The following is a 27,018-nucleotide window of genomic DNA, read 5'->3' as shown; positions in this document are numbered from 1 at the left end:
GTGTTGTGCTTTTATAAGTAATTTTTTGAATTTGACGGGCTCAATGAATACCAGGTCCCCTCAATTTGCCTTGGACCAATTTGGTCCATTTAGTGCATCTGAGCCGTTGAAAAGTGATTTGGACGACTCGAATTTAAAAGAGTGGTTTTTTTTTTAAAACAAAGAAACAAAAACACCCCCTTTAAATCTGAGCTATCCAAAATACTTTTAACGGCTCGGATACACTAAATGAACCAAATTGGTCCGAAGCCAAATTGACCGGATCCAGTCCTAATGCATGCGCCGATCTGTTGGCTAAAAGGGGAGGAAACCAATCCATTGTTCTCTCTTAGTTCATTTTATTGACGCCCCTAGTTTTACGTCAAAATGCATGAAACATTATCGTGTACACTTTTACGGGAATCTAGCCAAAACGATCTAGTATCTCTAGTGAGGTCAGACGGTACTTAAGGTGTTCACATTGATAATTAATTTGTTTCAAAATTGTATTTCATTCACTCTAGTTAGTAATCAACAAGTTTTGGCATTTAAGCATGTTATTCACATTATGATACAGAGTCGGCCCAACCAAGGCTTGGGCCTTGGGCATCCCAAAAAATTTCAATTTTCAGGGTCATATTCCTACGCAATTAAGAGAAAAATTGTCCCCAAGGCAACCACTTCGGTCTTTCTTGGATATGCTCAGTTCGGGTATAGATGCTATGACGTGAAATCCAAGAGACTCGATGTATCCTTGAATCTTTTCTTTCATGGGGTCGCTTCATTTTTTCCTTAACCTAATTAATAAGCCCCAGGGGAGAATGGTGATGGAGATGGAAACATGGGAAGTGCAGTCTTAGGTAGGGGTTTGAATATTTTCACTGTTTGAGTTTGAGTATAACTCTTTTAAAGTCCAATAGAATGGAAAAAAATCCCTAATTAGAGGTAATGAGTTAGCCTAACCTACTATCTCATAAGCCCAAGTGCCTAACCCACTAAATTTCCAAAATCAATTTCCCCAAACCACCGAATAACACCTTCTCAAAATCGCTTCCCCCCAAAATCTTAACAATCTCGTATTTTGTATTTGTATGTAATAAGTAGTACTCCCTCCATCCCCTTTTTAAAGTGCAGTATTTCATTTTGGGCTTTCCCTTAATAAGTGTCCATTTTGTAAAGTTAGTGAGTAAAAGTTGTTACATTTTTCATTTTGCCCCTAAAAGTAAATTCAATTTTGAAAAGTTAGTGAATAAAAGTGTAATGATGATATCTCCATAGAAGGTAAATAAAAAAATTGAAGATAAAAGTTGATGTAAAAGATGTAATGATGACGTTTTATTAATAAAATGGAGTTACGAAGCGGAACATTTAAAAAGGGACGGATGGGTAGAACTTTATATTGGTTTGTCACAAATATCCAAAGTGATAAAGCTTAAGATTATTACTGACAAAAAAATGATGATCGTTATCAACAATGCCATCATGAAAGCCGATAATGTTATCGTAGATCTGTAGCTACTCGTTGTTAAGAAGTTGAACAGAAAGGCTTTCTGTCTATAAGATCATGAATTTGTTGAGATCATGAGAAGCATGTTTGAAATTCATCATTCTAACATTGTTGAGCTTAGGGAATTTTGTGCGAAAGGACAATCATCGGCTTATGGCCTATCAATATTCTAGTAAGGAGACACTCCTTGATGTCTGGCACTCAAATGGAGTCATCAAGAAACAAGTGGTTGTGTGGCTTGTTTTGGCGTTCATGACACAAAAGAAAAATTAGAAAGCGTGTTGCCAATCACTCTAGGTGGGTATAGTTGGTGTGTTTTATTGGAAAACGTGGCATGAGCACGGCAACAGCACGAAAAAAGCACGGGCACAAAAACATCACAGGCACAAAATGACATGAGTGAATATAATTGGACAAATTGTTATATTTATTTTCTAATATTTTGGGTAAATTACTTTCAATGATTAATAATTTGTTTTGTCGAGCAGAACAAAAATCTCTTTAGTTTGTCACAAATATCCAAAGTGATAAAGCTTAAAATTAATACTGACAAAAAAAATGATTGTTATCAACAGTGCCATCATAGAAGCTGGTAATGTTATCATAGATTCTGTAGCTACTCGTTGTTAAGAAGTTGAACAAAAAGGCTTTCTGTCTACAAGATCATGAATTTGTTGAGATCGTGAGAAGCATGGCTAAAATTTATCATCCTAACATTGTTGAGCTTAAGAAATTTTGTGCGGAGGACAATCATCGGCTTGTGGCCTATTAATATTCTAGTAAGGAGACACTCCTTGATGTCTTGCACTCAGATGGAGTCATCAAGAAACAAATGGCTGTGTGGCTTGTTTTGGCGTCCATGACACAAAAAGAAAATTAGAAAGTGTGTCACCAATCACTCTAGGTAGGTATGGTTGGTGTGTTTTATTGGAAAACGTGGCACGGGCACGGCAACAGCACGAAAAAAGCACGGGCACAAAAAAATCACATGCACGGAACAACATGAGTGAATATAATGAGACAAACTATTATATTTATTTTCTAATATTTTAGGTAAATTACTTTCAAAGATTAATAATTTGTTTCGCCGAGCAAAACAAAATTCTCATTGGTTTGTCACAAATATCCAAAGTGATAAAGCTAAGATTACTATTGACAACAAAATGATGATTGTTATCAACAGTGCCATCATGGAAGCTGATAATGTTTTCGTAAATTCTGTAGCTACTCGCTGTTAAGAAGTTGAACAGAAAGGCTTTCTATCTACAAGATTATGAATTTGTTGAGATCGTGAGAAGTATGGCTAAAATTCATCATCCTAACATTGTTGAGCTTAGAGGATTTTGTGCAGAGGACAAGCATCGGCTTGTGCCCTATCAATATTCTAGTAAGGGGGCACTCCATGATTCCTTGCACTCAAATGAAGTCATCAAGAAACAGTTCACATGGAATACTCGACTCGAGATCACCCTTGGAGCTACAAGAGCCTTAGAGTAAGTCTGCAACTACTAACTACGTACTTCTAGGGCCCCCACCTCGAGTTGTGCCTTTGGCCCCCAAAATATGAGGGCTCGTCCTACATCAAAGAGAGTGTATATTATAAAAATGAGGATGTCACAAAATCTCCCCAGTTTAAGATCATGTCCAACTCTTTTATAACCCCAAAAAACCACACATCGACCAGCCTCATGTAGCATGAGTTAATGTCAATGCTTTGATTACCAAATATGACGACCTGAATAGTTGGTCATCTCCAATCCAAAAGTAACAAATCACTAACATGCAAGGATGGGCCCTGGATTCTCATGTCTCAACAAAACAACTAGAGAGATCTCCAACTTCGATTCCTCTAAGGCCTCGTTCTGCAAAGATTTTTGTTTTTTAAGTATTTATTTTTTGTTTTATGAGATAAATCATTCTCTCAGAATACATCACTTTTAATTCAAAAATAAATACTCCACTACTACTTATTTTCCTTAGCGTTAGCGGAACGAGGCCTAATACTCTATTCTAAAGGATTATAATAACATTTTTATCAACAAGTGAGGTTTTTTTTTTATCTGCATCATAAAGTGAGTTCATCACTAGTATTTTTTTCTCTATTTTAAATACTTCTGTTACTTTTTCTGCTAGCAATATCCGCCTTCTTTCCAAATTCATACGTCTCCACATGCAGGCCAAGTGGCTCCCTTATTAGACCCAAAGAAGTGCGACAAGTAAAACCGGACCCCAAGTTTTTTTAGTAGCCAACAATATATGTCTAGAAAAGAAAATTAGTACAAAGCACATAAACCTAAAAGAAAAATTAGGATCCCATTTCGAAACTTGTCTTAGGCCCTCGAAATGTCAAGATCGCCCTGATTAAGTTGAAAAGCGAATTTAGATGATTCTTTTATTTTTTTTGGCATATTTCATATTTAAATGGTCAAACTCGTACTCTAAAATAGAGAGGGAAAAACCGGTGAGTTAGTGTGAGAGATTCCGGGGCGGGGGGGGGGGGGGGTGTTGACAGAGGGTGTTGGATGGAGATTGTCTTTAGCTAGGGCTAAGGTCAGAAATGAATAATTACTAGGAATTAAAGCGACAAAATAAATTAGGGAACTATCGCAACTTGAGTTTACCCTGAACAAAAGCAAAGTGTAACTAGCCTGATTTACCGGAAGAGACCATGAAAAAGGAAACATTAATACTAGTAGAAGCCTGCCTGCACATCGACTTATGGAGTAAATTTCACTTGAAAAGAGTATTTGATAGAAATCTTTCTCACTTTAAAAAAATTTCTCTTGAATTTTGATCCTTATCAACAAATATTTCTACTTACGTACATACTCATGGGTGTAAAGGGTGAGAGTGTGAGATAGAGAGAGAGAGAGAGAGAGAGAGAGAGAGAGCTAGGGAGAGAGAGAGAGAGAGAGAGGTCCAACCTGCCAAAATTGAATTGTAATGCGTTTTTGGACGTCCGCCGGCGACTGAGGGGCTTGTGATGGTCGTACTTGGAGGAAGTGTTTGGAGTTGTGGCAATTTGGAGAGAGAGAGAGAGAGAGAGAGAGAGAGAGAGAGAGAGAGTTTGTGGGTAGTGTGACTGTGAGTGGGTTGGGGCTTATATATATATGGATATGTATGCCAGGTTGTGATGCAAGGATGAAGAAGGAATATGGACTACTGAGAGTAATATATAGATGTGAAAAGGTCAGCAAATGCCCTATATCTTTCACCATTTTTGGGAAGTATTGCTTGTTTATTGCCAAATAATGAATGGGAATCTGAGATGAGTGTTTGGTGGAATTTGAGCGATGGGTTCTCTAAACTTTCAAAAATCAATACAAAGATGCATGGTGGTGCTTAATTAGTGATTAGTGAGCAAAAGAAAATTTTTGTTTCGTTGTTTTGAAAGATGATCAACCTATGGTTAGAGTGATTGATTAATTTGAACCCCGTTCGATCTTTTAAGGTTCTTATTTTTTAAGTGCTTATTTTCTGCTTACGAGACATATCATTCTCTCGCAATATATCACCTTTAATTCAAAAATAATTACTTATTTTAATTTATCGGAATGTGACCTTAGTAGATTTGAGAAGAAGCTATTCGTGTAATATAAGAGAAGGTAAAAATTGATATCAAATACTAGTGATTTTTCTAAGGAACAGAAGTATTGATATCCACTAGTTTTCCCATTGAATTCTTGAAAGGTGAAGGTACATGACCCAATTATGTCTTTTTTCCACATAGACCCCCTAACGTTTAAAACTGTCCATACAGGCTCCTCAACTATATGAATGAAAAATTAGGTAATTCTATCAATGAAATGAGGAGAAATGACTATTTTATCTCTAAAAAATTGCCCATACTGACACCTTCATCTGCAAAAATTATTTATGCTGACCCCTTCATCTTAACGGTCTTTTCAGAATGGTACAAATTAGTTAATAGTTATAGTTGAGGGGGTTTGTATGAATGATTTTAAATATTATGAGATCTCCGTGGAAAAAAGTGATAGCTGAGGAGGTCTCCGCAAGGACAGAAATTAAAATATATATATTTTTACATTTTGTATAAATTAGCATAATTCTGAAAGTGTACTAATGTATAAACATATACACTTGTATATATCTCAAAAATACACATATAGAATTAATTTTATGTCTAAATTTCATCATATGGTGCATTTATATTTGTTGTTTTACGTGTTATTTGTCTATTTGAGACTATTCTTTCTTGATTCTCTTTATTTTTAACCATTTAGAAAAAATATTTTAAAATAAAGTCATTAACAAAACTAACTCGTTCATTCTAAAACTTGTCGATGTTCATTTAAAACATATTTTAAATTTTTGTCAGAGATTTTTGTGTTTATTTTTACCTAATTTAACTTAAAGTACACGATATAAACTTTTGTAGTTAGTAATGCATGTCTTAATTTTGCACGATCTTACTGTGATTGACTAAAAAAATGAACTTTCGCCATTATGATTAACAGATACCCCACTAGACTATATTTCTGGATCCGTCACTAGGTCTCCGTGTACTTTCACCGAAAGTTTATTCGCTGATGGAGGATGAAGCCTCCCAGCTGTCTCTAGAGTTTTAATCTTTCGTTTCCATTTCGAGTGCTCTGATTGTGTCCGAGCTAGGCTATGCATGTGGGTGTGCTTTTGTTGTTTTCTGCTGAGTTTTTTCGCTCTGCGACGGTGAGCTCTGTTTTCCTCTTGGCTCTTTCTTGATCTAGCTTTGGTTGATGTCTATGTTCTCTTCCAAAATCAGTTTAACGACATGGATTCTTCCTAGTAGCTAGATATCTATGTCCTCTTCCAAAATCTTTTGGATGTAGCTATTTTGATTCCGTCTGCTTATATAGTTATATATATTGGTTGAGCTTAATTAGCATTTTTTAAAATCTGTGTATATCAAATATTATTCAGAGGGGTGCAAATTAACGAGGCCCTGAAGATCGATGCAGAATCGCAGATGAGGTGCAAAACCGTCTCTTCATGATCAACTTGAGGTTTAATCGATCCCGGGCTCATGTTGCTTTTGATTGCTGAAGTAGAGATGATAATATGCATGTCAGCAATTTTTTTGATGCATTGTTATTACAGTTTTGCCTCTGTTGAGTTTACCTACTAGTCTTCATGGGTGTCATAAGATCGATGGATTGTTTGTCTTGATGTTCATGATCTCGCATCTCCATTTATGAGACCCCGAGAATATAACCTAAACTTCGTACGAAGAAGATAATTACTTATTTACGGCTTCGCACAATCTTACCCGTCTATATCGGTAATCAATGATTAAGATATTTTTTACGAATCCTCGGTACATAAAAAAAGTTATTCTCTTGTACGAATATAAGGACAAGCCCTCACATCCAAATGCACTGTATATTCGCCAACAATGAATGAATAATGCCCTTGCTTCAGAAATTTTCCTTTAATAAGGGGGTGCAATGGACATTTGTGCTTTTTTCAAAGCATTTTATCTTTTTGCCATAACATGTGAGGAATGGAGTGCCGTGTCTGTGGGGACCTTCGCGAAAACATTCCAGGTAAGTTCGGATTAAGAAGTCGAGTGATTTATTTTTTTTTCTTATTCAAAAAAAATTTGCATTTATTTGTTTTGCGTCAAACTTTTGTGAGGTATTGATTCGTCTAGATGAGAGAAATCAAAAAAGTAAAAAAATTTGATTGAAACTCATAATTTTTTGAATAAAGACAAAAATAAGTCAATAAGTCAGTTTTTTTTTACTTATTCTTGTCTTTTTGAAAAAAAAAATTAATGAGTTTCAATAAAAAAAAATTACTTTTCTGATTCTTTTTGCCGAAACGAATCAATAAGTCATAAAAGTTAAACACAAAATTAACAAATGCAAATTTTTTTTAAAAGACAAAAAAATTCCACTTTCAAAGCCAAATGAGCCCGCATACCTTTTTTACACTTTTCCCATCACTTTTGCTTAATTAGAGCTGCAGGTACATCACCAAGAATCATTTGACAAATTTTGAAAGTTTATCTCAACATTATTCGCTAAAACTGACGTCACCAAAGAGACAAAGAAAACCCAAAAAAAAAAAAATTTATTAATATCTTCGGATGTTAATATCGTCGACCTCTGGTTGCTTTGGGTTTTGATGCGGGGCGGTGGAGCTTTAGCTGGCGAAAGGAGGGAGAAGAGATGAGGAGGAAGATGAAGATGATGGATAAAATTAGGACAACTTTAGTCATTACACAAAGTTGTCAAAAATTTTATTGGGCTGTATGAACTTTGAAGTAAAAAGGGGTTGTAGATTCAAATTTTGGCGCTTACATTAATTTACTGAAGGCTAACTTTAAAAATGTTGTCCTTTAAGCATTTTCTAAGCAAAATAGTAGTAATAAAAAAAAAAAGAGTCAAACTTTACAAAACAAAATAATTAGACTTAATACGATAGAATTTAAAAAATAAGGCATTATTACAAAAATTTAAAGACCACTTTTCGTGTACTTTTTGTGTGTTGTGCTTTTATAAGTAATTCTTTGAATTTGACGGGCTAAATGAATACTGTACGGATTTTTGGGGTCCTTCTTAAGCAAATTTCTTGGGTAGGGGTACCATAATTTGGAGTAAAAGTCAAGATCAAGTCCAATGAAGGGAAAATAATGAATGGTTGGGAACAAAAACACTTCCTTTTTTTGGGGTCCTTTTTTTTTTTTTTTTAAAGAAACAAAAACACTTCCTTTAAATCTGAGATGTCCAAAACACTTTTAATGGCTCGGATGCACTAAATGGATCAAACTGATCCGAAGCCAAGTTGACCGGATCCGATCACAATGCATGCGCCGATCTGTTGGCGAAAAGGGGAGGAAACCAATCCATTGTTTTCTCTTACAGGCTGTTTGGATGGAAGATTAGCCCCTGGATATACAATGCAGCCGGATTGCAAATCCCACCCTTCCTCTTCTTCGGTCTTTGGCTAGCAAAAAGGAAAGCCGGATTAGAGGTGACTTTGGATTATATATCCACCTGCGGGTTGATGCGGGCGGATTATGAACGGCAGGGGTACCCCTGTCGATGGTTATGCGGGGTTGGTAGATTACTGAACTGCCCCTACGATTTCTCATCCATTAACGCCAATCACAACTATGGAGGAGCTCCAATGATTTCTACCATAATACACAACACAGACCCAACTGATTTCTACAAGAAAACATAAGGGCAGTTACCTGATTTTCATCGACAAATGGCCGGAATGTGCAAATCTCGCTGGAATCTGGACTCGCCGGAATCTATGAGTGAGATCGATATGGGGTTCGGAGGGAGATCAAGACTGGAGTGAATCTGTGTGGTTAGAGAGAGAGAGAGAGAGAGAGAGAGAGAGAGAGAGAGAGAGAGAGAGAGAGACGGCGATGTACTGTGTGATAGAAGAGAGAGTTTTGTTTTTTCTTTTTCTTTTCCTTCTTTTTAATCCAGAAGAGAGACTGTCGATGTAATCAAGGAAGGTTTATAATCCGGTGTAGACCCCCGTTCCATTTTTTTTTAAACCTCATTTTTCAAAAAAAAAGGTAATTCAAATATAATAAAAATAAAAATATATTTTTTAATTTTTTTTTGCACCATTTAAAAGATCTCAATAAGATCTATCAAACAAAATTCATATTGGTAGGAAAATTATTTGCGTAAACACATGATTTTTGAGCTTGAAATTCCCTTCCTTTCTAAAACTTTCTTTTTTTAAAAAGTGGAACACCTAGTGCCACTTGCTAGAGAAAATGGTGCACGAAGAATTAGAGCAATCCATCCAATGATTCAAGAGTGCACAAATTAAAATAATATTAATAAATCACTTTTCACTTGCGTTTTTTTTTTTTTTTTGAAAATGTAACACCCTGACTTTTATAAATAAATAAGACGCTAAAAAGAATTAGAAAAAAAAACGAGCTAACTTTTAGTGGGCTGCTTACCGTTAGGATTTAAGGAGTATATCGATCATGATTCAGGATTTGTTAAAGATTAGGGTATTATTTTCTTTCTCTAGATGACAATTTTTATTAAACTCTACCTTGTTAACAATGCGGTACATGCTCTCGCAATGGTAAGGAATAATCCGGAAAGAATCAGATCAGATACTCAAGAGATATAGTTGGATTTTTTTTTTAGATTTTATCTAGGTATTATTGGATATTCCTAGATTTGTTTAGATTTTATTAGATGTTATGAGATATTACTAGATAATGAAAGATTTGTTTTGATAAGATTTGGTAGATTAGATAAGATTTGCTAGATACTCTAGGATAATTCTAGACTCTTGTCATACACCTAAAAATAGGCATGCCCATTCCTTCCAATCTCATTCCACACACACCACAACACACAAAAGGCACAAGCACACACTTGCACGCACGGCTACACCACCAAAATAAACACCACATTTCCAACACAACCCCGGAAAGAGCACGCCGCTTCGGCAACACTCTTTATCTCTCCTCGGTTTCGATAATTAAGCAGTTGTGCGCACGATAAATTGTGTGCTTCACTGTCGAGGTGAGTTACGAATATACTCTGGGTACATATTATTTTTCTAAAACTTGTTTGTGATTGTTTTATTAAAATCTTATGTTAAATAAAAATAAATTATATAAGTATAATTGTGAAAAGAAAAAGATTTTTATAAAAAGACATAGGATTGATTTTCTTAAAAGGAAGTTTAATGGATATTGGTGTAACATCTGGGCGAAGAGCTCTGATGAGCTATGTTTGAATTGACGCCTATGGATTGTGGAAAGGATACGACCGGGTATCCATTGGATTGATATCAATTCCATTGTTTTGCTGGGGTCGCTCCCCGGGCTACCGGATTACCGCCCTAGATGATGGCCAAGATGATGGTCAATATGATGGTTAAGATGATAATATGATGATTACAATAATGATTGATATATTTCTCTTTGTCTCACTTGTGGTGATTGCAACTGGAATATGATAGTTCTATCTCTTACGATTTTGCAAGCTGATGGATTATTATGCTATGTTTTTATTCTACTTAATCCCATGTTTATTATGTGGCCTTAGTATATCGTAACTTACTGAATTGGTTTTGTGTTTCATGAAACCCTTTCAGGGAATCAAGAATAAAGAAGGGTTACTCGATGCATGTGAAAGATTGCAGTGGATATATATGGCTAAATAAAAGAAAGAGTATTAATAAGTGGCATTTGTATGTGCGAGCCACAATAATGCAATTTTAGAGTTGTGAGACAAAGTTTGTATTTGGTATGCGCTAGATAGCTCTGATTGTAATATATTTTATGGACCTGGGAGTTTCTAAGTAAATATAAATTTGGTTGCGTGATATCAAGGCCTGAGGTGATTTTTAATCACTGGCCATGTCACAATTTTTTTTTACCCTTCGATTTTGGATCGTGACAGAAAATAATATTTTTTCCTAATAAATAATAAGTTTAAATATTTGTAACATAAAATGAATTTATTTTATCCCACAACTAATGGTAAATATCTATTTATTCTAGTTGTAATAAAATTAATCCAATTCATCCATTAAAATAATAACTTGGGGGCAATTAAGTCATTTAACAATTTATCTCCTCGTATCCACCTTCCATATCTCCCTCCTTAAAAACCGTCCAAACACTGAATTAACAATCCACCATTCTTAAGAGGTGGGTTCACCTTCTTACATATCACCTCTTATTCTATATCTACCATCAAATCCACCATTTTTCTATATCCACCCAAAATCAAATTCTTCATCCAAACGGGCCGTTAGTTCATTTTAGTGACGCCCCTAGTTTTATCAGAAAATGTGATCTGGTGTTACTATTAACGACCCAAGATTTTATGAGGTCGCAAATTAACCGTCAAATGCATGAAACATTATCTTGTACACTTTTACAGGAATCTAGCCAAAACGATCCAGTATCTCTTGTGAGGTCAAACAGTACATAAGATGTTCACACTGATGATTAATTTGTGTCAAAATTGTATGTCGTTCACACTAAGTAGTAATCAACAAGTTTTGGCATTTAAGCATGTTATTCACATTATGACATTATTCAATAAATTTTGACATTTTAATATCTTGTTCACACTAATTTACAACTTAGAGCATTGTTCCACTTAGAGCATCCACAATGGTATAATCAAAATCAAAAAATTGCTAAGATTAACAATATTTGCTCACAAAAGAGCTCACATTGGAATAACTAAACTTAGTAACCTCTTAGCAACTCATCAAATTTTGACCATTGGATAATCAAAACTAGCAATCATTTGTCAATAACCAAATTTAGTTGTCTACACATTTCATCAATCAAATACATCATCATTACACAAAAACCTTCTCTCTCTTCTATTTTTAACATGTTTTTAAGAAAAATACTTTTAAAAGCAGTTTTTTTTCCTTGTGAAAACTATTTTTTTATTCAACGCTGCTACCCACACATATAAATAGGTACATATTTTACACATATTTTTGTGGGGCCCACCTCAGGCCCCCCTCAAACGATCCAAGTCATTCATTAAATGTAAAATATTTTCAAAGGCTCTCGCAAAAAATCATTTCAATCCAATACTTATAGATGTTCGATCCAATCATCCAATTTTTCACTTCGATTTTTGGATAATAAATAGTTAAATGATTGGATCAAACATCTATAAATATTGGATTGACCTGATTTTTAGCGGGAAAAATGTTTTTAATTTAATGAACACCTTGAATCATTTGTGTGGGACCCGAGGTGGGCCCCACAAAAAAATCTATGTAGAATATGTACCCTATTTATATGTGTGTTTAGACTTTTCATTTTTTATTAAAACTATTTTGAAATAAACTATTTTTTTTCAAAAACTATTCTTTTTTAAAAAAAATTATTCAAAAAAATGTTTTTTTTTCTTTTTCCCAAAAATTGTTACCCTCCAAGGACATGCTAAGAACAATTGTTAATGCTGAAAATGTCCTTGACGGGTATTAATTATCAAAACATGTCCTTGGCCGTCATTTTCCCTTTTTTAAATCAAAGTTTTCAAAAAACTGTTTTCTCTTTTTCTAATAACTTGTTTTTATTAGTTTGAAAACTATTTTTAAAAAATTGTTTTCTGTGTCACAATTTTTAGATTTTTATAAGTTGAAAAGGTGATGTGGCAAGTTTTGATTATTCAATTTTGATTGTATCATTATGGACATCTACATTGCTAACTTTAGCAACCCCTTAAATGAATAACCAAAAAATAATGTGACAACTTTTAATTATTGACTTTTGGTTATTCTACTGCGGATGCTTTTACAATCAAAATCGCATCTTGTTGTACATTAATTAATAACTTATTGATTAGTGTAAACAACTTATAACTCACAATCAATTACTTATTCACACCCCCTATTCATTAGCGTGAACGGGAATTGTTACTCTTTCACATCATGATTTTCTATATTGCAGCTTTGCACGATGTTGAGTTTTGTTCACTCTCCACTTAAAATGATGAACATTATCATTCTTTCTATTGGTTGAAATGGTGTAGATCCCACCACAAAGTGATATCATGTTTACCAAAAAGTGTATTGCACGGGTGAGACCTCTTTTAAAAGAGTGAACAAAATTGCACTCATGTTTAATGGTATAGATAAATAGGTTGCATGGAGTAAATTATGGGTTGTAGATAGAATGTGTCCCTCGGAGTCTCGCACCATGCTTGTGAGTTGTGACACTGAAAGCCATCAGATATTGGGTTGGGTTGGGTCGGGTCAGGTTCTCCACCGACGTAATATGTCTCCAATCCTTTCTTTGCCAGAATGGGCTTGGGGCTTCGACCTAGCATTTCATGGCCCATTCAGAGCTTACACCAAATCTGTTAGTATTAAATGTAGGTGTGGGCATCGTCATTGTGTCGTGTCATTTCACATCAGAATTTTTTTGACCTTTATCAGATCTATTTAGTTTTTTGTATTATTATATTCGTATTTTATGTTAAAAATAGTCGATCTTGATCCGTTAATTTTGTGTCGGATTCGTATCATATTTTTTTGTCCTTTCATAAATTCTCATCTCGTATCGTATTCGTGTCGTGTCATCTCGTGTTCATATTGAAATTCGTTCATCTCTAACTCAACCTGTGTAGCTTTTTATGTTATCATGTGCCTGTAATGTGTTAAAAATAGCTGACCAACCTACTAATTTCGTGGTAGGTTATCGCGTGGGGTCGGAAATTATCACCGCGATCTAAGGCCTTTGCACTGTCCTCCATGTTAACAACATCAGTAAAACCACGGACCCACTCGTCTTCGGAAGTTACGATCCAGTGCAGCGCTTCCACGGCATGATCGTAGGCCCAGGCAGCCGATTTTCACTGTAGTCGACTGGTACGAGTACGACCATTACGCTCGTTTGGATCGCAATTTCAGTACAGAAATCGTGGGAAAACCACTCGTGGGATGCGTCGCACATGATGAAACCCCCCCGCCGTGGAAGTAAGCTGTGGGGGGGGGGGGGAGCTTTTTTCTGTTTGTGGCGGTCGTGGTGCCGTGGTGGTGGAGGAGGAAGAATTATCTAGTGCTTCGCGAGGCAGGAATATGCGTACGGAGGTGTTGAGGACGAAAATGGGAGTAGTACGATTTTTTACTCTCTCTTTTCTTTTTTTTTTGATCTGGTACGATTTTTTGCTCCTTTTCTTGGTTTTTTTTTTGTGGAGTAACAAAGGAAAGGAAAAGTCTCATGGGTTCGTACGGAAGGCTCGCAGCTAGGGCGCTAGACACCGATGTTCCAGTCATGGTTAAGGTATCCGATTTTCGGGATATAGGATTTGGGTTTTTTACTTTTTGGCTTCAATGTTTTATATGCAGTTATCTCTTGGTAGCAGATGGGTGCGCTTCCAAAATGGGAGCTTATCCGGCCGTTACGGGCAAACTTTTAGGAAGTTATGCCATTGTAAAACTAAAAATGTGAAAATCATATCGGTCAAAGAGTTTGAGGAAGAATATTTAATTTGAGGAAGAATATTTAATTTCCAGTAATTAAAGTTTTAAGATCCTTTAACTTCGGGAAAATTCTCAGTAAGTATTCTTTTTGGGGAGTGATAATGCTAAAACTGTTTTTATTGGTGCCAAAACTCCAATGCATAAAAGTCTTGTACATTGCACATGGTACAATTTTTTTATGCACTAAGCACAACAAAAACAGTTTTGGCATTTTCATTTCTCTTCTTCTTACTTTAATGGTTGAATATTTAAAGATTTTTATACAAGTATTTATATATAATCTATATACGCTCCCAACCTTAGTTGGAAGCTTCTAGGTCTCTTCGCTCTCCCGCTCCCGCCACTGCTTCGTGCTACTTAGAGTTATCTTTTCTCGGGTTTTTTGTATTTCTTGTTGGAAAATAAATGCTTAAATTTGTTGGTTTTGTTCTCCATTCGTGGATGTTTACGTGATTTGATTGAATATTTTTGGGTGATTCTGCAGTTAGCAGAGTTGAGTAAGAGTGCTAAGGATGCAGTGCCTCTGGGCCAGGTCACATTTCCTTCTTTACTTTATTTTGTGGTCAGCAACAAAGAGAATTTTTTTATTGATGTCATCTAAGAAACAAGAAGCTAGTGAGATGAGTGTGATAAGTACGGCTGCAATGGAAACATTGGCATGGATGTGTGTTAAGACTTTGTGAGGTAGAGTTAGAAACAAAAACTTTGCATAAAAGCACAGACAAAAGACACGAGAAATTGTTTAAGGTTTCTTCGGACATGTCTATCATGAAACAGTCAATGCGGTAGTTAAAAGAGGAGTGAAATGGTGATGGTAGATCATACCACTAAGAAGAGGGGTAAACCAAAATTGACCTTAGAGGCAGTAGTTCGAACGGGCTTAAGTTTTTCGAATATCAAGGAACATGATGCTCTCAACAAAGCACAATGGAGAAAACGGATTCATGTAGCTGACCCCAATTGATTGAGACTTAAAGCTCGGTTTGGTTTCTTTATTTTCTTTATGTTTGATCCTTATGTCACTTCCATGAATTTCTTGTTACTCTTGTTAAACTTGTAAAAACTCTATTTGTTGGTAAAAAAAATGTCAAAATATTCTCTCAAGAGTAAAAGATTTAAACATCGATGAGTTGGATTACAAGGATAGGTTTTTTATTCCAATGTTCTAAAAATCGCTAGGCGCTAGTCGGGTGGAAAACGGGCGCCTAGGTGCCGACTAGTCAGCCGCCTAGCACCTAGGCGGGAACTAGGCACCAGACTAGTCGGCTGTCTGGTCTAGGCGTCGGACCACCGCCTAGCGCCTACGTGGGGACTAATTAGCCTAGGCGGCCGCCTTTTAGAACACTGTTTTATTCTATATAGGCCAGCTTGAGAGAGGGTTTTCTAGGTCTGAGATAAGGTGAGCTAGGAATTGGGATAGGATGCATTAGGTTAATTTATTTTTTCTTTCTTTGCTTGTTCAATGAATCAATGCACACGTAAGCATACACATTGCATGAAAGATAAGTTCCATTAGGACATTTAAGTAGCACTTCATGCCTCGCTTTGGTGAGATTCATAATACTCTGCAAAAGGTTTAATGATGGAGGGGGCAAATAAAACTCATGTTGAGTTGCTGAACTATGGTTTTGAATAGAAACATAGAAACAAATGGTACATTGGACTATTACTTACAATGAATATAGTCCAAGAAGGAGATGATTACTGAAATAAATGAAAGATGCTCTGTTTTCTGAAAGAATTTTGGGGATTAATGATATAAGGTGCCTAGAAAATTGAAATGTAAGGTCAATAAGACTTATCCAGTCAGCAATACGAATTCAACCCTGGATTATGGGACAGTCAGACCTACTACCAAAATGAGAGCTTTGTAATTCATCCACAGAACTGGCAAAACAAAGAGCAGAAAAGAAAAGTGGCATCTTGTAAATGTCTTATTTGGGATGCAAATGTTTTGTGATGTTCTGACAAAACGCCAAATTTTTCGAATAGACCCATCAACCTACTTATTTGAATGCATGCACATACTTCCATCGTTCAGTATTGGGCCTTAACCGTTGGAATTTGAAACCAATGGAATTTTGTGTCTAATTCGGAGCCCAACCTCAGACATATATGCGGACTCTCAGGTTTATATCACATAGATAAAGAAAATTTAGGTAGCATTTTCATGGTAGTGACTACTTGAATATGGTCCATGATTTGTAGCCAAGTAATTTTTGCCTCAATAAAACCAAAATCACCCTCCGTGCTTGGATGTTGTACACTACTACACTCTACTTGTCATCCAAGCATGTTGCAAAGATTTTAAAGTAGAACTTAAGTAACTTCACATCCTATGCTAGAACATTATAATGTATAATCATCCAAGTCATCTAATGATTCTCTGCTTACGAACAAGGTAATAAGTTCTCCAAATATTTTTCGAACCATTGAAGTCTTGTTTTCTACCATTTACAATGGTTATCTGCCGGTAATGAGGGTGTAGTTTGAGAGGGGTGGTATTTTTTCCTTTGTATTGGGTGGCCAGAGGAATGCCTCTGTGGTTTTTTTTGTAGCTCTCTGCACTTTTGGTGAAATAAACTTTACTTACCACAAGAAAAAAAAAATATGAGGGTGTATCTCATCTATTAGTGACATTGTGATTTAGGGGGCAGTTTATTGGCAACCACCTGAGCAAGCTCTTGATAGGGTCAAACACGTAGCATTGGAAATTTCAACTAGTCGATATGGAACTCATGAAGGTCTTCCTGAACTCAGAGAGGCTTTACTACATAAGGTAATCTTTCGAAGGCAACATGTAGTTTAAGTGTAGAATTTCCTTGGCCGATCGCAGAGAAACCCGAATTGGCACAGTTTCCATTTTCCCTGCTATGGCATTTGATCTCTTTGGTGGAGTAGGGACATTGATCACCAACCAATGTGTTGGGGATACATCTGATAGGGTCCTATTCAAGATGTGTAATCTGTTCCAATTAGTTTACTTCTTCTTCTTGTTCTTCTTCCTTACAAGTTTTAAATTCACAGCTGAGCCAGGAGAATAAGCTATCAAAATCCTCTGTCATGGTTACAGCTGGTTCAAACCAGGTATGAGGTGCTACTTCCTCTCAGTCCTTAACAATGACGTATGAATATCTTCAGAATTTTGTGTTGGTCTATAATTACTTTTTGGCTGGTTCTTGGATAAGTACCCCATAATTGGTTTTGCTGATGATTAAATCTGCTCTTCTGTTTCTGTGATAGATTGCATCGATCATTGGGGTAGATCTTTGTGGTTACATCAGGAAATCCTGAATTATAATATGTGGCACTTTTTCCAATAGCTCAAGGTTATTTTGGATCTGTTATTGAACTTTAATATCATGAGATAGAAACAAACATCCTGTGCAGTTGTCAAATAGGAAAGCTGAGTTCCCTTCGCATCAGATTAATGAAATTGTGGCAAGTTGCATATGATTGGTGTAGGACATTCGAACTTTGCAACAACTGGTAGAAAAGCACGTGACATAATGATCTAGCTAGAGCATTTCTTTTCGATAGGTTAGTAGAGACTTTGGGATGGTATCTGTTTACTCACATAATTGAAATTCAAACTTGCGATGGGATTGGAAGAAAGTAATGTTTGTACGAAGCGAGTACAGAAAAGGTGAAGTTGTTGTGTGGCATTTCTAATGCATACCCTAATAATTTTAAGAATTTCTGTGTATCTGAATATGAATTTGAGAGAAGAAGGCATTCAAAATTAACCGGATAGATTTCCATCATGCGGCTGAGCTCACCAAAACTGGGGGGATGGACTGGTAGTTGAATACTTACCTGTCATTTAGCTAGGGACTTCCCCTCACTTGAATCCCCAAGTATTCACCACCTGTATTTCTCCAATATGTGTTCATCTTTTCTTTTTCTCCTAGTGCTCGTTGTTAATCTCAAAATCCATATGATTATGAAGGAGCATATTAAACATTGCCTAGTCTGCAATTTGCACTGATATGCATGGCTGGATAAACCACAATTAAGAGAAGCAATTTCATGGTACGTGTTCCCTCACTTGTTAGTGAGCATTCACTAGGACTCTGTATGTATCTAAATGAAAAGTAACATAAGCTGTTCTTAACTTTCATCACATGGAATTTGTCTTTATTTCCAATCCCTTTAAGCGCTTCTGATAATGATGTAATAAAGGTTATGACGAAGGAATCAGATCTATGTATCTATCATTGATCTTTTGGCCAAAAGTTTCCCTTTTTCTTCCCCGCTCTCTCTGCGACTGTTTCCCACTTCGTGCAGGTTTTGATTGGATTTTCAATTGACAGGGATTTCTAAATCTTGTGCTTTCACTATGCGACGTTGCAGACTCTGTTGTACTGTTTGCACCATACTTCTTCAATGCATATATGTCCTTCAAGATGACAGGCATCAATAACATACTGGTGGGTCCCAGTGATCCCATGACACTTCTCCCTGATGCAGGTTTGATGAGATGAGCTGATATTACTTATTGTCAAGCCTTTTGTTAAGCACCCTGTCCGTCCTCTACGCCCCTCTCCCTATTGCACTTTACCCGCTCATGAGTTTAGAATTTCTTGGAGTTTTCCTGTCTTTAGATTGCTAAGAGACTGGGGGAGATACAAAATGAAAGTAAAATCTCTGACCGTAAGAAGAACATTGGTCTTCCATTGACAATATTATAAACACATGAGATTCACGATCTTCCTCCTCCTCTGTTCTCTCAGAACTAAAAGAAGTGGATAGGATACTAAAAAGCTTTTTGGCACAGAGAACATTTATTGTCTTTTCAGGTTAGGGTTACTTTGTAAGGTAGGATCACTTCGTAGTGCACATGCACTTGTATGCTCTTCTGGTTTTTCCTTATTTTCTCTTGAAAAAATGATGTAGCCTAACCAAACGAATTGGGTTGGAATTTTCTTGTAGAATGGTTAGAGAACACTCTTTCAGACACTAAACCAGTGCCAAAGCTTGTTTCTATTGTAAATCCAGGAAATCCATCAGGGATCTGCATTCCAGAGCCTCTGCTCAAGGTCTCTCTCTCTCTCTCTCTCCCTCTCCCTCTCCCTCTCCCTCTCCCTCTCTCAACCTTCATAACTTTCTCTTATTTATTGCCTTACATTACTGTAACTAGTCTGTGCTTGTTTTAATTAGAGAATTTCAGAAATCTGCAGAAGGGCTGGCTCTTGGCTTCTTGTAGATAATGCATACGAGTGAGTACATTATCATCAGTCCCTTAAATATGGCCATTGATGAATTATTGAATTCAAGATACTGCAAAACCTGCACCCATAACTTTAACTGGAAATATGGAAACTTCCTTTCTATTGATCTCTGCTGCTGCATCATCTACAAGACTAAGGATGCGTTTGGTTGGATTGAATGGAATGCAAATTGGAATGGAATTAAGAATGGAATAGAATTGGAGGAATTGGAACTGGAATGAGGATTCCCATTCTCATGTTTGGTTATGGATAGGAATTGGGACGGGATTGATCATTCACTTTCCAATTCCTGTGTTTGGTATGCTAGAATCACATCTCAATGGAATGAAAATTGATAAATTAAGCTAAATTATGCACATCTCCCAACAATAAAATATCACATAGAAGGTGTTACTAATTCAAATCTACTAGAAGGTGCTAAAATATGAGAATTCCCAACACTTCAATTTTAAAATCCAATGTATCTTCTTGAAAAAAAAATCAAATTAAAATAAATACACCAAGTAGTTCACTCCAAATCTCCCATAAGCAAAGTCTTCACAAAAACTTTTTTCTCCTCGTCTTTCAAGGTAAAGAAACAAGCAGTCATCGCCTGATCATGAGCTATAGCAAGCAAGGCTTTATGGCGTTGAAGCACAGATATCTTTGAAAGCTTCCGAAGCCTGTCATTTATTTGGTCCCTCTTTCGAGCAATATCAAGATCGACACCAAGAGCTTGACTGAACTTATTAGTTGCTTCTTCAATCTTCAGCATGTCAAAGTGTGGGAAACTCCTATTCCTCCAATTAGCTGCATCCTGATGGCTCTGAATCAACATGAAATAAGATAGAAACTCTTCAGTGCTACGCAAAAATCCAGTAGGGATGGGTTGAACTACTGGTTTTTTACTTCCTAAGAATATGAATGTAAGGGACAAACTTGTGAAACTAGCATACGAATAAAATTGCAACTAAGAAACAGCAAACATAATGTCAAGAGGCACAACTACAATATTTGTGATGCTGCGCACGTACATAACTAATGTATAGGATGACCCCAACTCCTGTATTAACAGCTCCTAGTCGAATTGGCGAGTCCGGTACAAACCTACTAGCTAAAATCTGAATGCATGGAACCAGAACTAGCAACCGGATGAAGTTGCAACTAACAAACAGCAAATTAAAAGCACGGCAAGCCTTCTATTGTTCTTGTAAAACACAAATGCAATCTGCCACTGCAGAAAGGGCATCAATTTAGAAACCAATGGCATAAAGAATAGAACTGCTCCTGCAGAAAGGGCATCAATTTAGAGAGTAGGAATGTGTAAATGTGTTACCAAATCTGTCCAGTTCAAGAACTAGATTATAAGGCACTTTGTTATCTTTGGGATTTCACCTCATTTCTCTCTTGCAGTCTACAATATCAATAGTCTGTGAAAGCCTTCCTCAAATAGTTACAAGACTAAAATCAATTTCACAGTTAGCAAATGGTGATCTAAACCAATACCTGACTACAAGTACAGAAACTGAACCACAATCTTTCATTTACGGGTTCAAGCACACTGGATTCAGAGCCTAATACATGCAACCAGCCTACAACATGCACTCATGCAGTTAAAACCTATATCAATCAGTGCATGAAAACAGGTTAAAACCTATCAAAATATAAAGCAACATAATCAATTAATGACAGATGAGGAAAAAAATCTATTGACCGTTGTGCATGAAAACAGGTTAAAACCTATCAATCAATGCTGACCACTAGCAACTGGCTAACGATACGAATTGTTCAGCATCACACATAGTACAATAGTTCTAAAATAAACCATACACATCGTACTGGTTTAGCTGCTTGTATGCACAAATCTAGCACAAACACAATGGAGGGGGGCGGGGCGGGTACATGGCAAATGAGAAATATCATCATTTCAATTATACTCTTGTACAAGCACATACCCCAATGCCCATTCTAAAAATGGGGGTTGGAATTAATTTCAAGCCAAATTTTGTCCTAGGATTGGAAGAATCCCATCCCTACTAAACCAATCCTGCAACCAGGCATGCTTCTCATACACTATGCTATCCTATACCATAGTGTCAGTTCCCAAACTGGCTATTAGAATATCACCAAAGAAATCCAAGCTGAAACACAAAATTTACAAGGAATCAACAACACAAAATATCCAATTTACCTTTCTATCAAACTATGGAGCAATCATCAAATCCTAAACCCTAGAAAATCATATTCACGAAGCCATATATGCAAATGAAACACAAGATACGAATCAGTTGGTTGAATCGCTAAACACAGATACAAATCGTTTGATTCAAAGAAGTTCAAATCCATTATCAAACTATGGATCAAGTCAACTACCAAACTCTAGAAAATCAAATAGCAACTTGAGAGAGAGAGAGAGAGAGAGAAGAATACTCACTGAAGATCGATCGATCAGACGAGAGAGGAAAGCTGAGATCATCTTTTTTGTTGGAGGAGTGAGAAGCGAGAGAGAGAGATGAGGCAGAGTCTTCTTCCCGACAAAATAAGAATAGGAATGGAATAACAATTCCTCTCTTTTTTTAATGGAATCCCTATTCTCTCATTTGGGGGAATAGTTATTCTCCTTGGAATAGTCATTCCATCATTTATTTGTGAACCAAACACAGGAATAGATATTCCATTGGAATAATAATTATATTCCGAAGTTCACTCCATCCAACCAAACACACCCTAAGGCTATTATGTCTTCTCACACAGCCTCCACCTATATCTTCTGTTCATTCCGTTGCCATTTCTTGATAATGACCTACCTTATCTTTTACAATTATAAAGGGAACACATCTTTTGGTGTGAACATCAGTTGCTCACATTTTAGTTTTCTCAAATTTCCCATTTAACTGCATAGAGGACTGCCATGAAGGGAAAAAAATTCCCTCTCCCCTCTTTTCCACTTTCACATCTTTGGCAATTGCCACTATTTGTGTGTATTATAAGTGAATCGACTAACGCACACATCACTTGTGCCCCGGCATCTTGTATTGACAAAATTGAACCCACATTGAGGCTTAAGTTCTGCTTATCCTTAAACCTCTAACAGTATCAACTAGATTTTTTCATCACGGGGGAAGTTCAAACTTCAAGCAATATCTGCAAACAATATAGGGCTATGTGCAGATAATAATAATAAAGAGGTTATAATATGCAGGGCTCACAGTACATTCTACTTTGCATCCACTTTGGCTGTTCAATTCTGTAAACTAGGAAAAACAAGTACATGTGGACAGAAGGAATTCATCAAAAAAAAATGGAAAGGGGATATTTCATGGGAGTCAACACAACCTAAATGTTTTCTCATATAACTTATCAACCACTCTTGGTACAATTACCGAAGAAAACCACTCTTGGCACAAAGCACGCACTTTTCTCCTTAAGCGGACATTGATCATAAGTACGCAGAGAAATATCAACGTCTCATGCTCAGGTCTCCAACCGTTCATCAACATCAGATGATGAACTTAGTGAAAGTTCTTGTCTTGGGTCCACATTAACATACAAGCCAGTGCAAATTTAGACGAAATTACATGCAAAAAATTTCTACTGCATTTAGAGATTGTCTTGAAAGTTGTACATTTATCCTTGAACTACATTATTGCGACCTGTGATCATGAGATTTGTGTGCTTGTAGGTACTTTGTATACGATGGTTGTGAGCATTCATGCGTGGAGGGGAGTCATGTTGTTAATCTTTTTTCTTTCTCGAAAGCATACGGAATGATGGGATGGCGAGTTGGATATGTGAGTAGACCTGTTGAATCCATTAACTTTAGGAAAAACATCGCCACTTCTCGAGAGTGGTTCACTTATTGCTCTTGGCAAGTTGGCAACAAGCAATCCCATATTTCTTGATACCGTAAGTTTTAGCTAAATCATTCACAAGATTGTTTGTTTCTCACATGGAACAGAAAGTATCATCTAATTCTGGAAAAGCTCCTGCTTCTCATTCTTCTTCGGAGTTGGTTAGCATGCTAAAGTTGTCATTACAGATTGCAAGTCCTTATTTTTTGGTTTTATTTCCTTTTTCTAAATAATCAGTTTGAGTTTGTTTGAGATTATCTCCTTCAGTTACATTGAAAATTCATATCTGAAATTTATGTGACAGGATTTTATGCTTAAATAGTTTTATTTTATTGCAAAACAATTGTTGGCAGCCAAAAATTTGGTCTCTAATAAAATTTTCTTGGGGAGGCAGATAGCTTATTCATTGGAGGCAGATGGTCTTCTCACACAGCTTCTGAAGGTTCAAGACAATGTCGCTATCTGCACGTCCATGATTTCACAGCATGTGGCTCTCTACTGCTTAGAATCCGGGCGCGAGTGGGTTCAATCAAAAGTCAAAAGCCTTGAAAGAAACAAAGAACTCCTCAGAGATGCTCTGTCGCCTCTAGGGGAGGAAGCGGTTAAAGGCGGGGAAGGTGCAATTTACTTATGGGCAAAACTGCCCGAAACCTGCCTGGATGACATTGAAGTCGTTTGCTGGTTTGCTAGGAGACATGGCCTGCTGCTGCTTCCGGGGTCGGCATGCGGCACGAGTGGGTATGTCAGGATCACATTTGGAATGTTGAGAGAAGAAGAATGCGAAGTAGCTGCAAAGAGACTGAGGAATGGGGTGGAAGAACTCATTCGAGATGGCACGGTAGAGTAATTGCGATATATCACCCTATGAGTGTAAGGCAGTACTCCGATCTTGGATCGGAGTCTTATTTCATTTCTAGTGTTCTACAATTAGTGGGTCTATAAATGAACCAACATCTCTGGTCATATTGCACAACAAAAGTGTTGAGATTGTTTTTCTGTAGCTCAAGGTATCGGCCTATGATGAGAATATGTTTAACACCCATACAAACAAACAATGGGTTAAGTATGGTAACATTTAGCAACACCTACTGGAAGGTAAATCCTTGTCTCTAAGCCAGTAATCTTATCCATTCATTAAGCTCATTAATCAACTACAGCCGGTAATCTTATCCATTCATCCGTCGGCTGAATCTTCCTTGATTTTCATTTGGGTTCTTCTCTTACCTGTATCGAATAGAACATGCTGAATAAAATCTTCTTCATGGAAAACCTGATTGACTTCAATCGGCAAAATCGGGCAGTTTTATGAAACCCAAACCCTTTCTATTATGTATATATAGGAAAAAAAATTCTTGACATAGTTGGAATTCCTATGACATACTAAAAATGTCCATCGGCTGAATCTTCTTTGACTCCCCTTTGTTCTTCATGTAATAGCCATCCTAGTTTGCTTCCTTGCTTAGTCTAAAAGCTTTGCCCCTCTTCTCCCCGCTCGCTTTAAAAGCTTCAATGGCCGGAGTCCATCTTGGCTTGAAATTCTCATATCCACCCAGACATTTTTCACCAAGTTCCTTTTTGTAATCACATTTCTCAACGTTCACGATGACGATTCTCTTCACAGCTGTAACCTCACGAAGAAATTCTTCCACGTGTTCTCCTATGCCCTTCTATCCTTACATACAGATGCGTAGTCCATCTCCTGCACCTTTGCACGGATAGTTGTTATGAATAACTCTCGAAGTGTTTTCAGGCATTGAGCTAAGTCGAATTCTTTTGCCATTATCTGGTATTGAACAAATCCCTCCACAAAAATCATGGCACCATCTTTTGTCCGCGCACATGCGACATTCCAGCAACTACATATCGAGGGATATTTTTGTCGTTACTTTGTATCCGAGACACAGAGGAGCATAACGAAGGTCGGGCCCGAGGATCCCAGTAAAGCTTGTCGAACGATCAACAATAGCCATGGTTCCATTAGGCACGCTAATAAAACCAAAAGTTTGAGCCATTCGACGAAGAACATTGTTCTGCAACAGGAAAGGAAACTTTACTGAAATCCCTTGATCCGACATGAGATATCAACAACTCTGAACCAAAAATTTGCTCCACTGAGAACCAGATCTAAGGAAAGACTTGCGGATCTAAAGAGAACTTAAGTAGGCGATAATTTTTCGGTGCCGGGTGGGTATATTCCACATGGTACTCGTTTGGTACATCCGGACCGTCCAATGCACTTTCAGACAGCTCGGATTAAAACTCTCTCTCTTCTCTCACCCCAATACTTTCTCTCTCCAAATCCGAGCTGTCCAAAAACGCAATAGATGGCTCGGATGCGTCAACCGAATACCACGTGGTAGCCACCTAACACTGAAAAATTTTCCCAAGTGGAGATCGCTGAACACGGAGGGATTATTCAGTGTGCCCACCAAGTGACGGAGCCCAAACTCTCTTCCTACCTACCACACATTTACACTGGAGTCCACACACTTATTCACGGATCCCGCAGAATTTTGTGGTTGAGGAGATATCTTGCATGAACGATGAATAATTTTTCCAGAACACAGCTCGTGTATTGTTTTTTTTTATCCCGTCCGTATGTTATTTGGGTTTGTAGCAATGGGAAGAGTAGCTTCCCCTGCGTCCTTATGTTCTTATGAACTTAACTTAAACTTAAAAGTTGTCTTTATTTAAATTTTTTTCGTATTTGTTAATTTTGCTTCAAATTTTTATGGGTTATTGATTCATCTCGACGAGAGAAATTAAAAAAGTAATGTTTTTTTATTTTTACCAAAATATTTTGAAAAATTACCACTTTTTAGAAAGAAAAAAAATATCACATTTTGACCTAAAAAGTGATTGTTGCTTAAAATATTTAGATAAAAGTAAAAAATAAGAATAATTTTCCGATTCATTTCATCGAAACGAATCAATAACCTACAAAAATTTAAAGCAAAATTAACAAATACAAAAAAAAATTCAAATAAGGACAAAACTTTCGAATTTAAATTAAATTCGTAAGAACGCTTCAAGAACCCTGTCCCGTGTAATGACAGTACTACAGTAGTATAAAAAGGTCTTTGCAGGAAAAATGTAATTGGGTTATGAGGAACGATACTTCCTGATTCCGAAGAAAAAGTTTTAGGCCTAGTTTTTCAAAATAAGTCGGGAATTTACATTCTTTTATCATTGTTCAATTTTTTTTTATTTTTTTATTTTACATCAAACTTATGTCGATTGTTGGTTTTTGAGCGAAATCGAAAAAACAAAAAATTAGGTATAACTTTAATCCAAATATTTTTTTGAAAATATCCGATCAATTTTTAGTAACCGCATAATTTTGCGTGGAAACAAAAATCTTTTTTTTTTATTCCGAAGATGAAAGTCATTCTAGAAATAATAATTATTGAACCACACACACTCACATAAATACTTTACACACATTTTTGGTGGGTATCTCGTACATTGAAAATGTAGTATATGTGGATTCCAATATGTATGCGAGTAA

General features: G+C 36.6%; 2 protein-coding genes across 13 annotated transcripts; one reads left to right on the top strand and one right to left on the bottom strand.

Annotated features, from left to right (window-relative positions):
- The first annotated feature begins 13,711 nt into the window (after positions 1 to 13,711).
- LOC131329027 (aromatic aminotransferase ISS1-like) lies at positions 13,712 to 24,623 on the top strand. Of its 7 annotated transcripts, XM_058362055.1 has the most exons (11): positions 13,727 to 14,097; positions 14,158 to 14,249; positions 14,934 to 14,981; positions 17,100 to 17,228; positions 17,477 to 17,536; positions 18,763 to 18,919; positions 19,183 to 19,248; positions 19,382 to 19,488; positions 19,610 to 19,668; positions 23,342 to 23,450; positions 23,905 to 24,623. In XM_058362055.1, exons 2-11 carry the CDS (start codon positions 14,187 to 14,189, stop codon positions 24,355 to 24,357), a joined length of 1,251 nt encoding a protein of 416 aa, XP_058218038.1. In that variant the 5' UTR covers positions 13,727 to 14,097; positions 14,158 to 14,186; the 3' UTR covers positions 24,358 to 24,623. The 7 variants fall into 7 exon arrangements, with proteins under 7 accessions (XP_058218043.1, XP_058218041.1, XP_058218045.1 ...); XM_058362058.1 differs by lacking the exon at positions 17,100 to 17,228 and having other exon boundaries at positions 13,717 to 14,097; XM_058362059.1 differs by lacking the exon at positions 19,183 to 19,248 and having other exon boundaries at positions 13,732 to 14,097; positions 19,448 to 19,488.
- LOC131329029 (uncharacterized) lies at positions 19,675 to 22,536 on the bottom strand. 6 transcript variants are annotated; one of them, XR_009200596.1, is made up of 3 exons: positions 22,094 to 22,536; positions 21,166 to 21,800; positions 19,675 to 21,073 (listed from the first exon to the last, which is right to left on the bottom strand). XR_009200596.1 is itself a non-coding variant. In XM_058362063.1 (2 exons), exons 1-2 carry the CDS (start codon positions 22,133 to 22,135, stop codon positions 20,189 to 20,191), a joined length of 339 nt encoding a protein of 112 aa, XP_058218046.1. In that variant the 5' UTR covers positions 22,136 to 22,526; the 3' UTR covers positions 19,675 to 20,188. The 6 variants fall into 6 exon arrangements, 2 of the variants coding, with proteins under 2 accessions (XP_058218046.1, XP_058218047.1); XR_009200598.1 differs by having other exon boundaries at positions 21,166 to 21,251; XR_009200597.1 differs by lacking the exon at positions 22,094 to 22,536 and having other exon boundaries at positions 19,675 to 20,485; positions 20,996 to 21,073; positions 21,166 to 22,087.
- Positions 24,624 to 27,018: the final 2,395 nt, after the last annotated feature.

Source organism: Rhododendron vialii, chromosome 6a (assembly GCF_030253575.1).
Source record: "Rhododendron vialii isolate Sample 1 chromosome 6a, ASM3025357v1".
In the NCBI taxonomy this organism is placed as follows: Eukaryota; Viridiplantae; Streptophyta; class Magnoliopsida; order Ericales; family Ericaceae; genus Rhododendron; species Rhododendron vialii.
This window is presented reverse-complemented; position numbering and strand designations above follow the sequence as displayed.

Excerpts from the sequence above, each read along its gene's own strand:
- LOC131329027 (XM_058362055.1), top strand. The coding sequence starts at position 14,187 with ATGGGTTCGTACGGAAGGCTCGCAGCTAGGGCGCTAGACACCGATGTT. Across the intron at positions 14,982-17,099 it reads ATGCAGTGCCTCTGGGCCAG|GGGGCAGTTTATTGGCAACC; the intron begins GTCACATTTCCT and ends ATTGTGATTTAG. Across the intron at positions 18,920-19,182 it reads GACACTTCTCCCTGATGCAG|AACTAAAAGAAGTGGATAGG; the intron begins GTTTGATGAGAT and ends CTGTTCTCTCAG.
- LOC131329029 (XM_058362063.1), bottom strand. The coding sequence starts at position 22,135 with ATGATCTCAGCTTTCCTCTCTCGTCTGATCGATCGATCTTCA. Across the intron at positions 20,486-22,093 it reads GTCTGATCGATCGATCTTCA|AGCCATCAGGATGCAGCTAA; the intron begins GTGAGTATTCTT and ends ATGTTGATTCAG.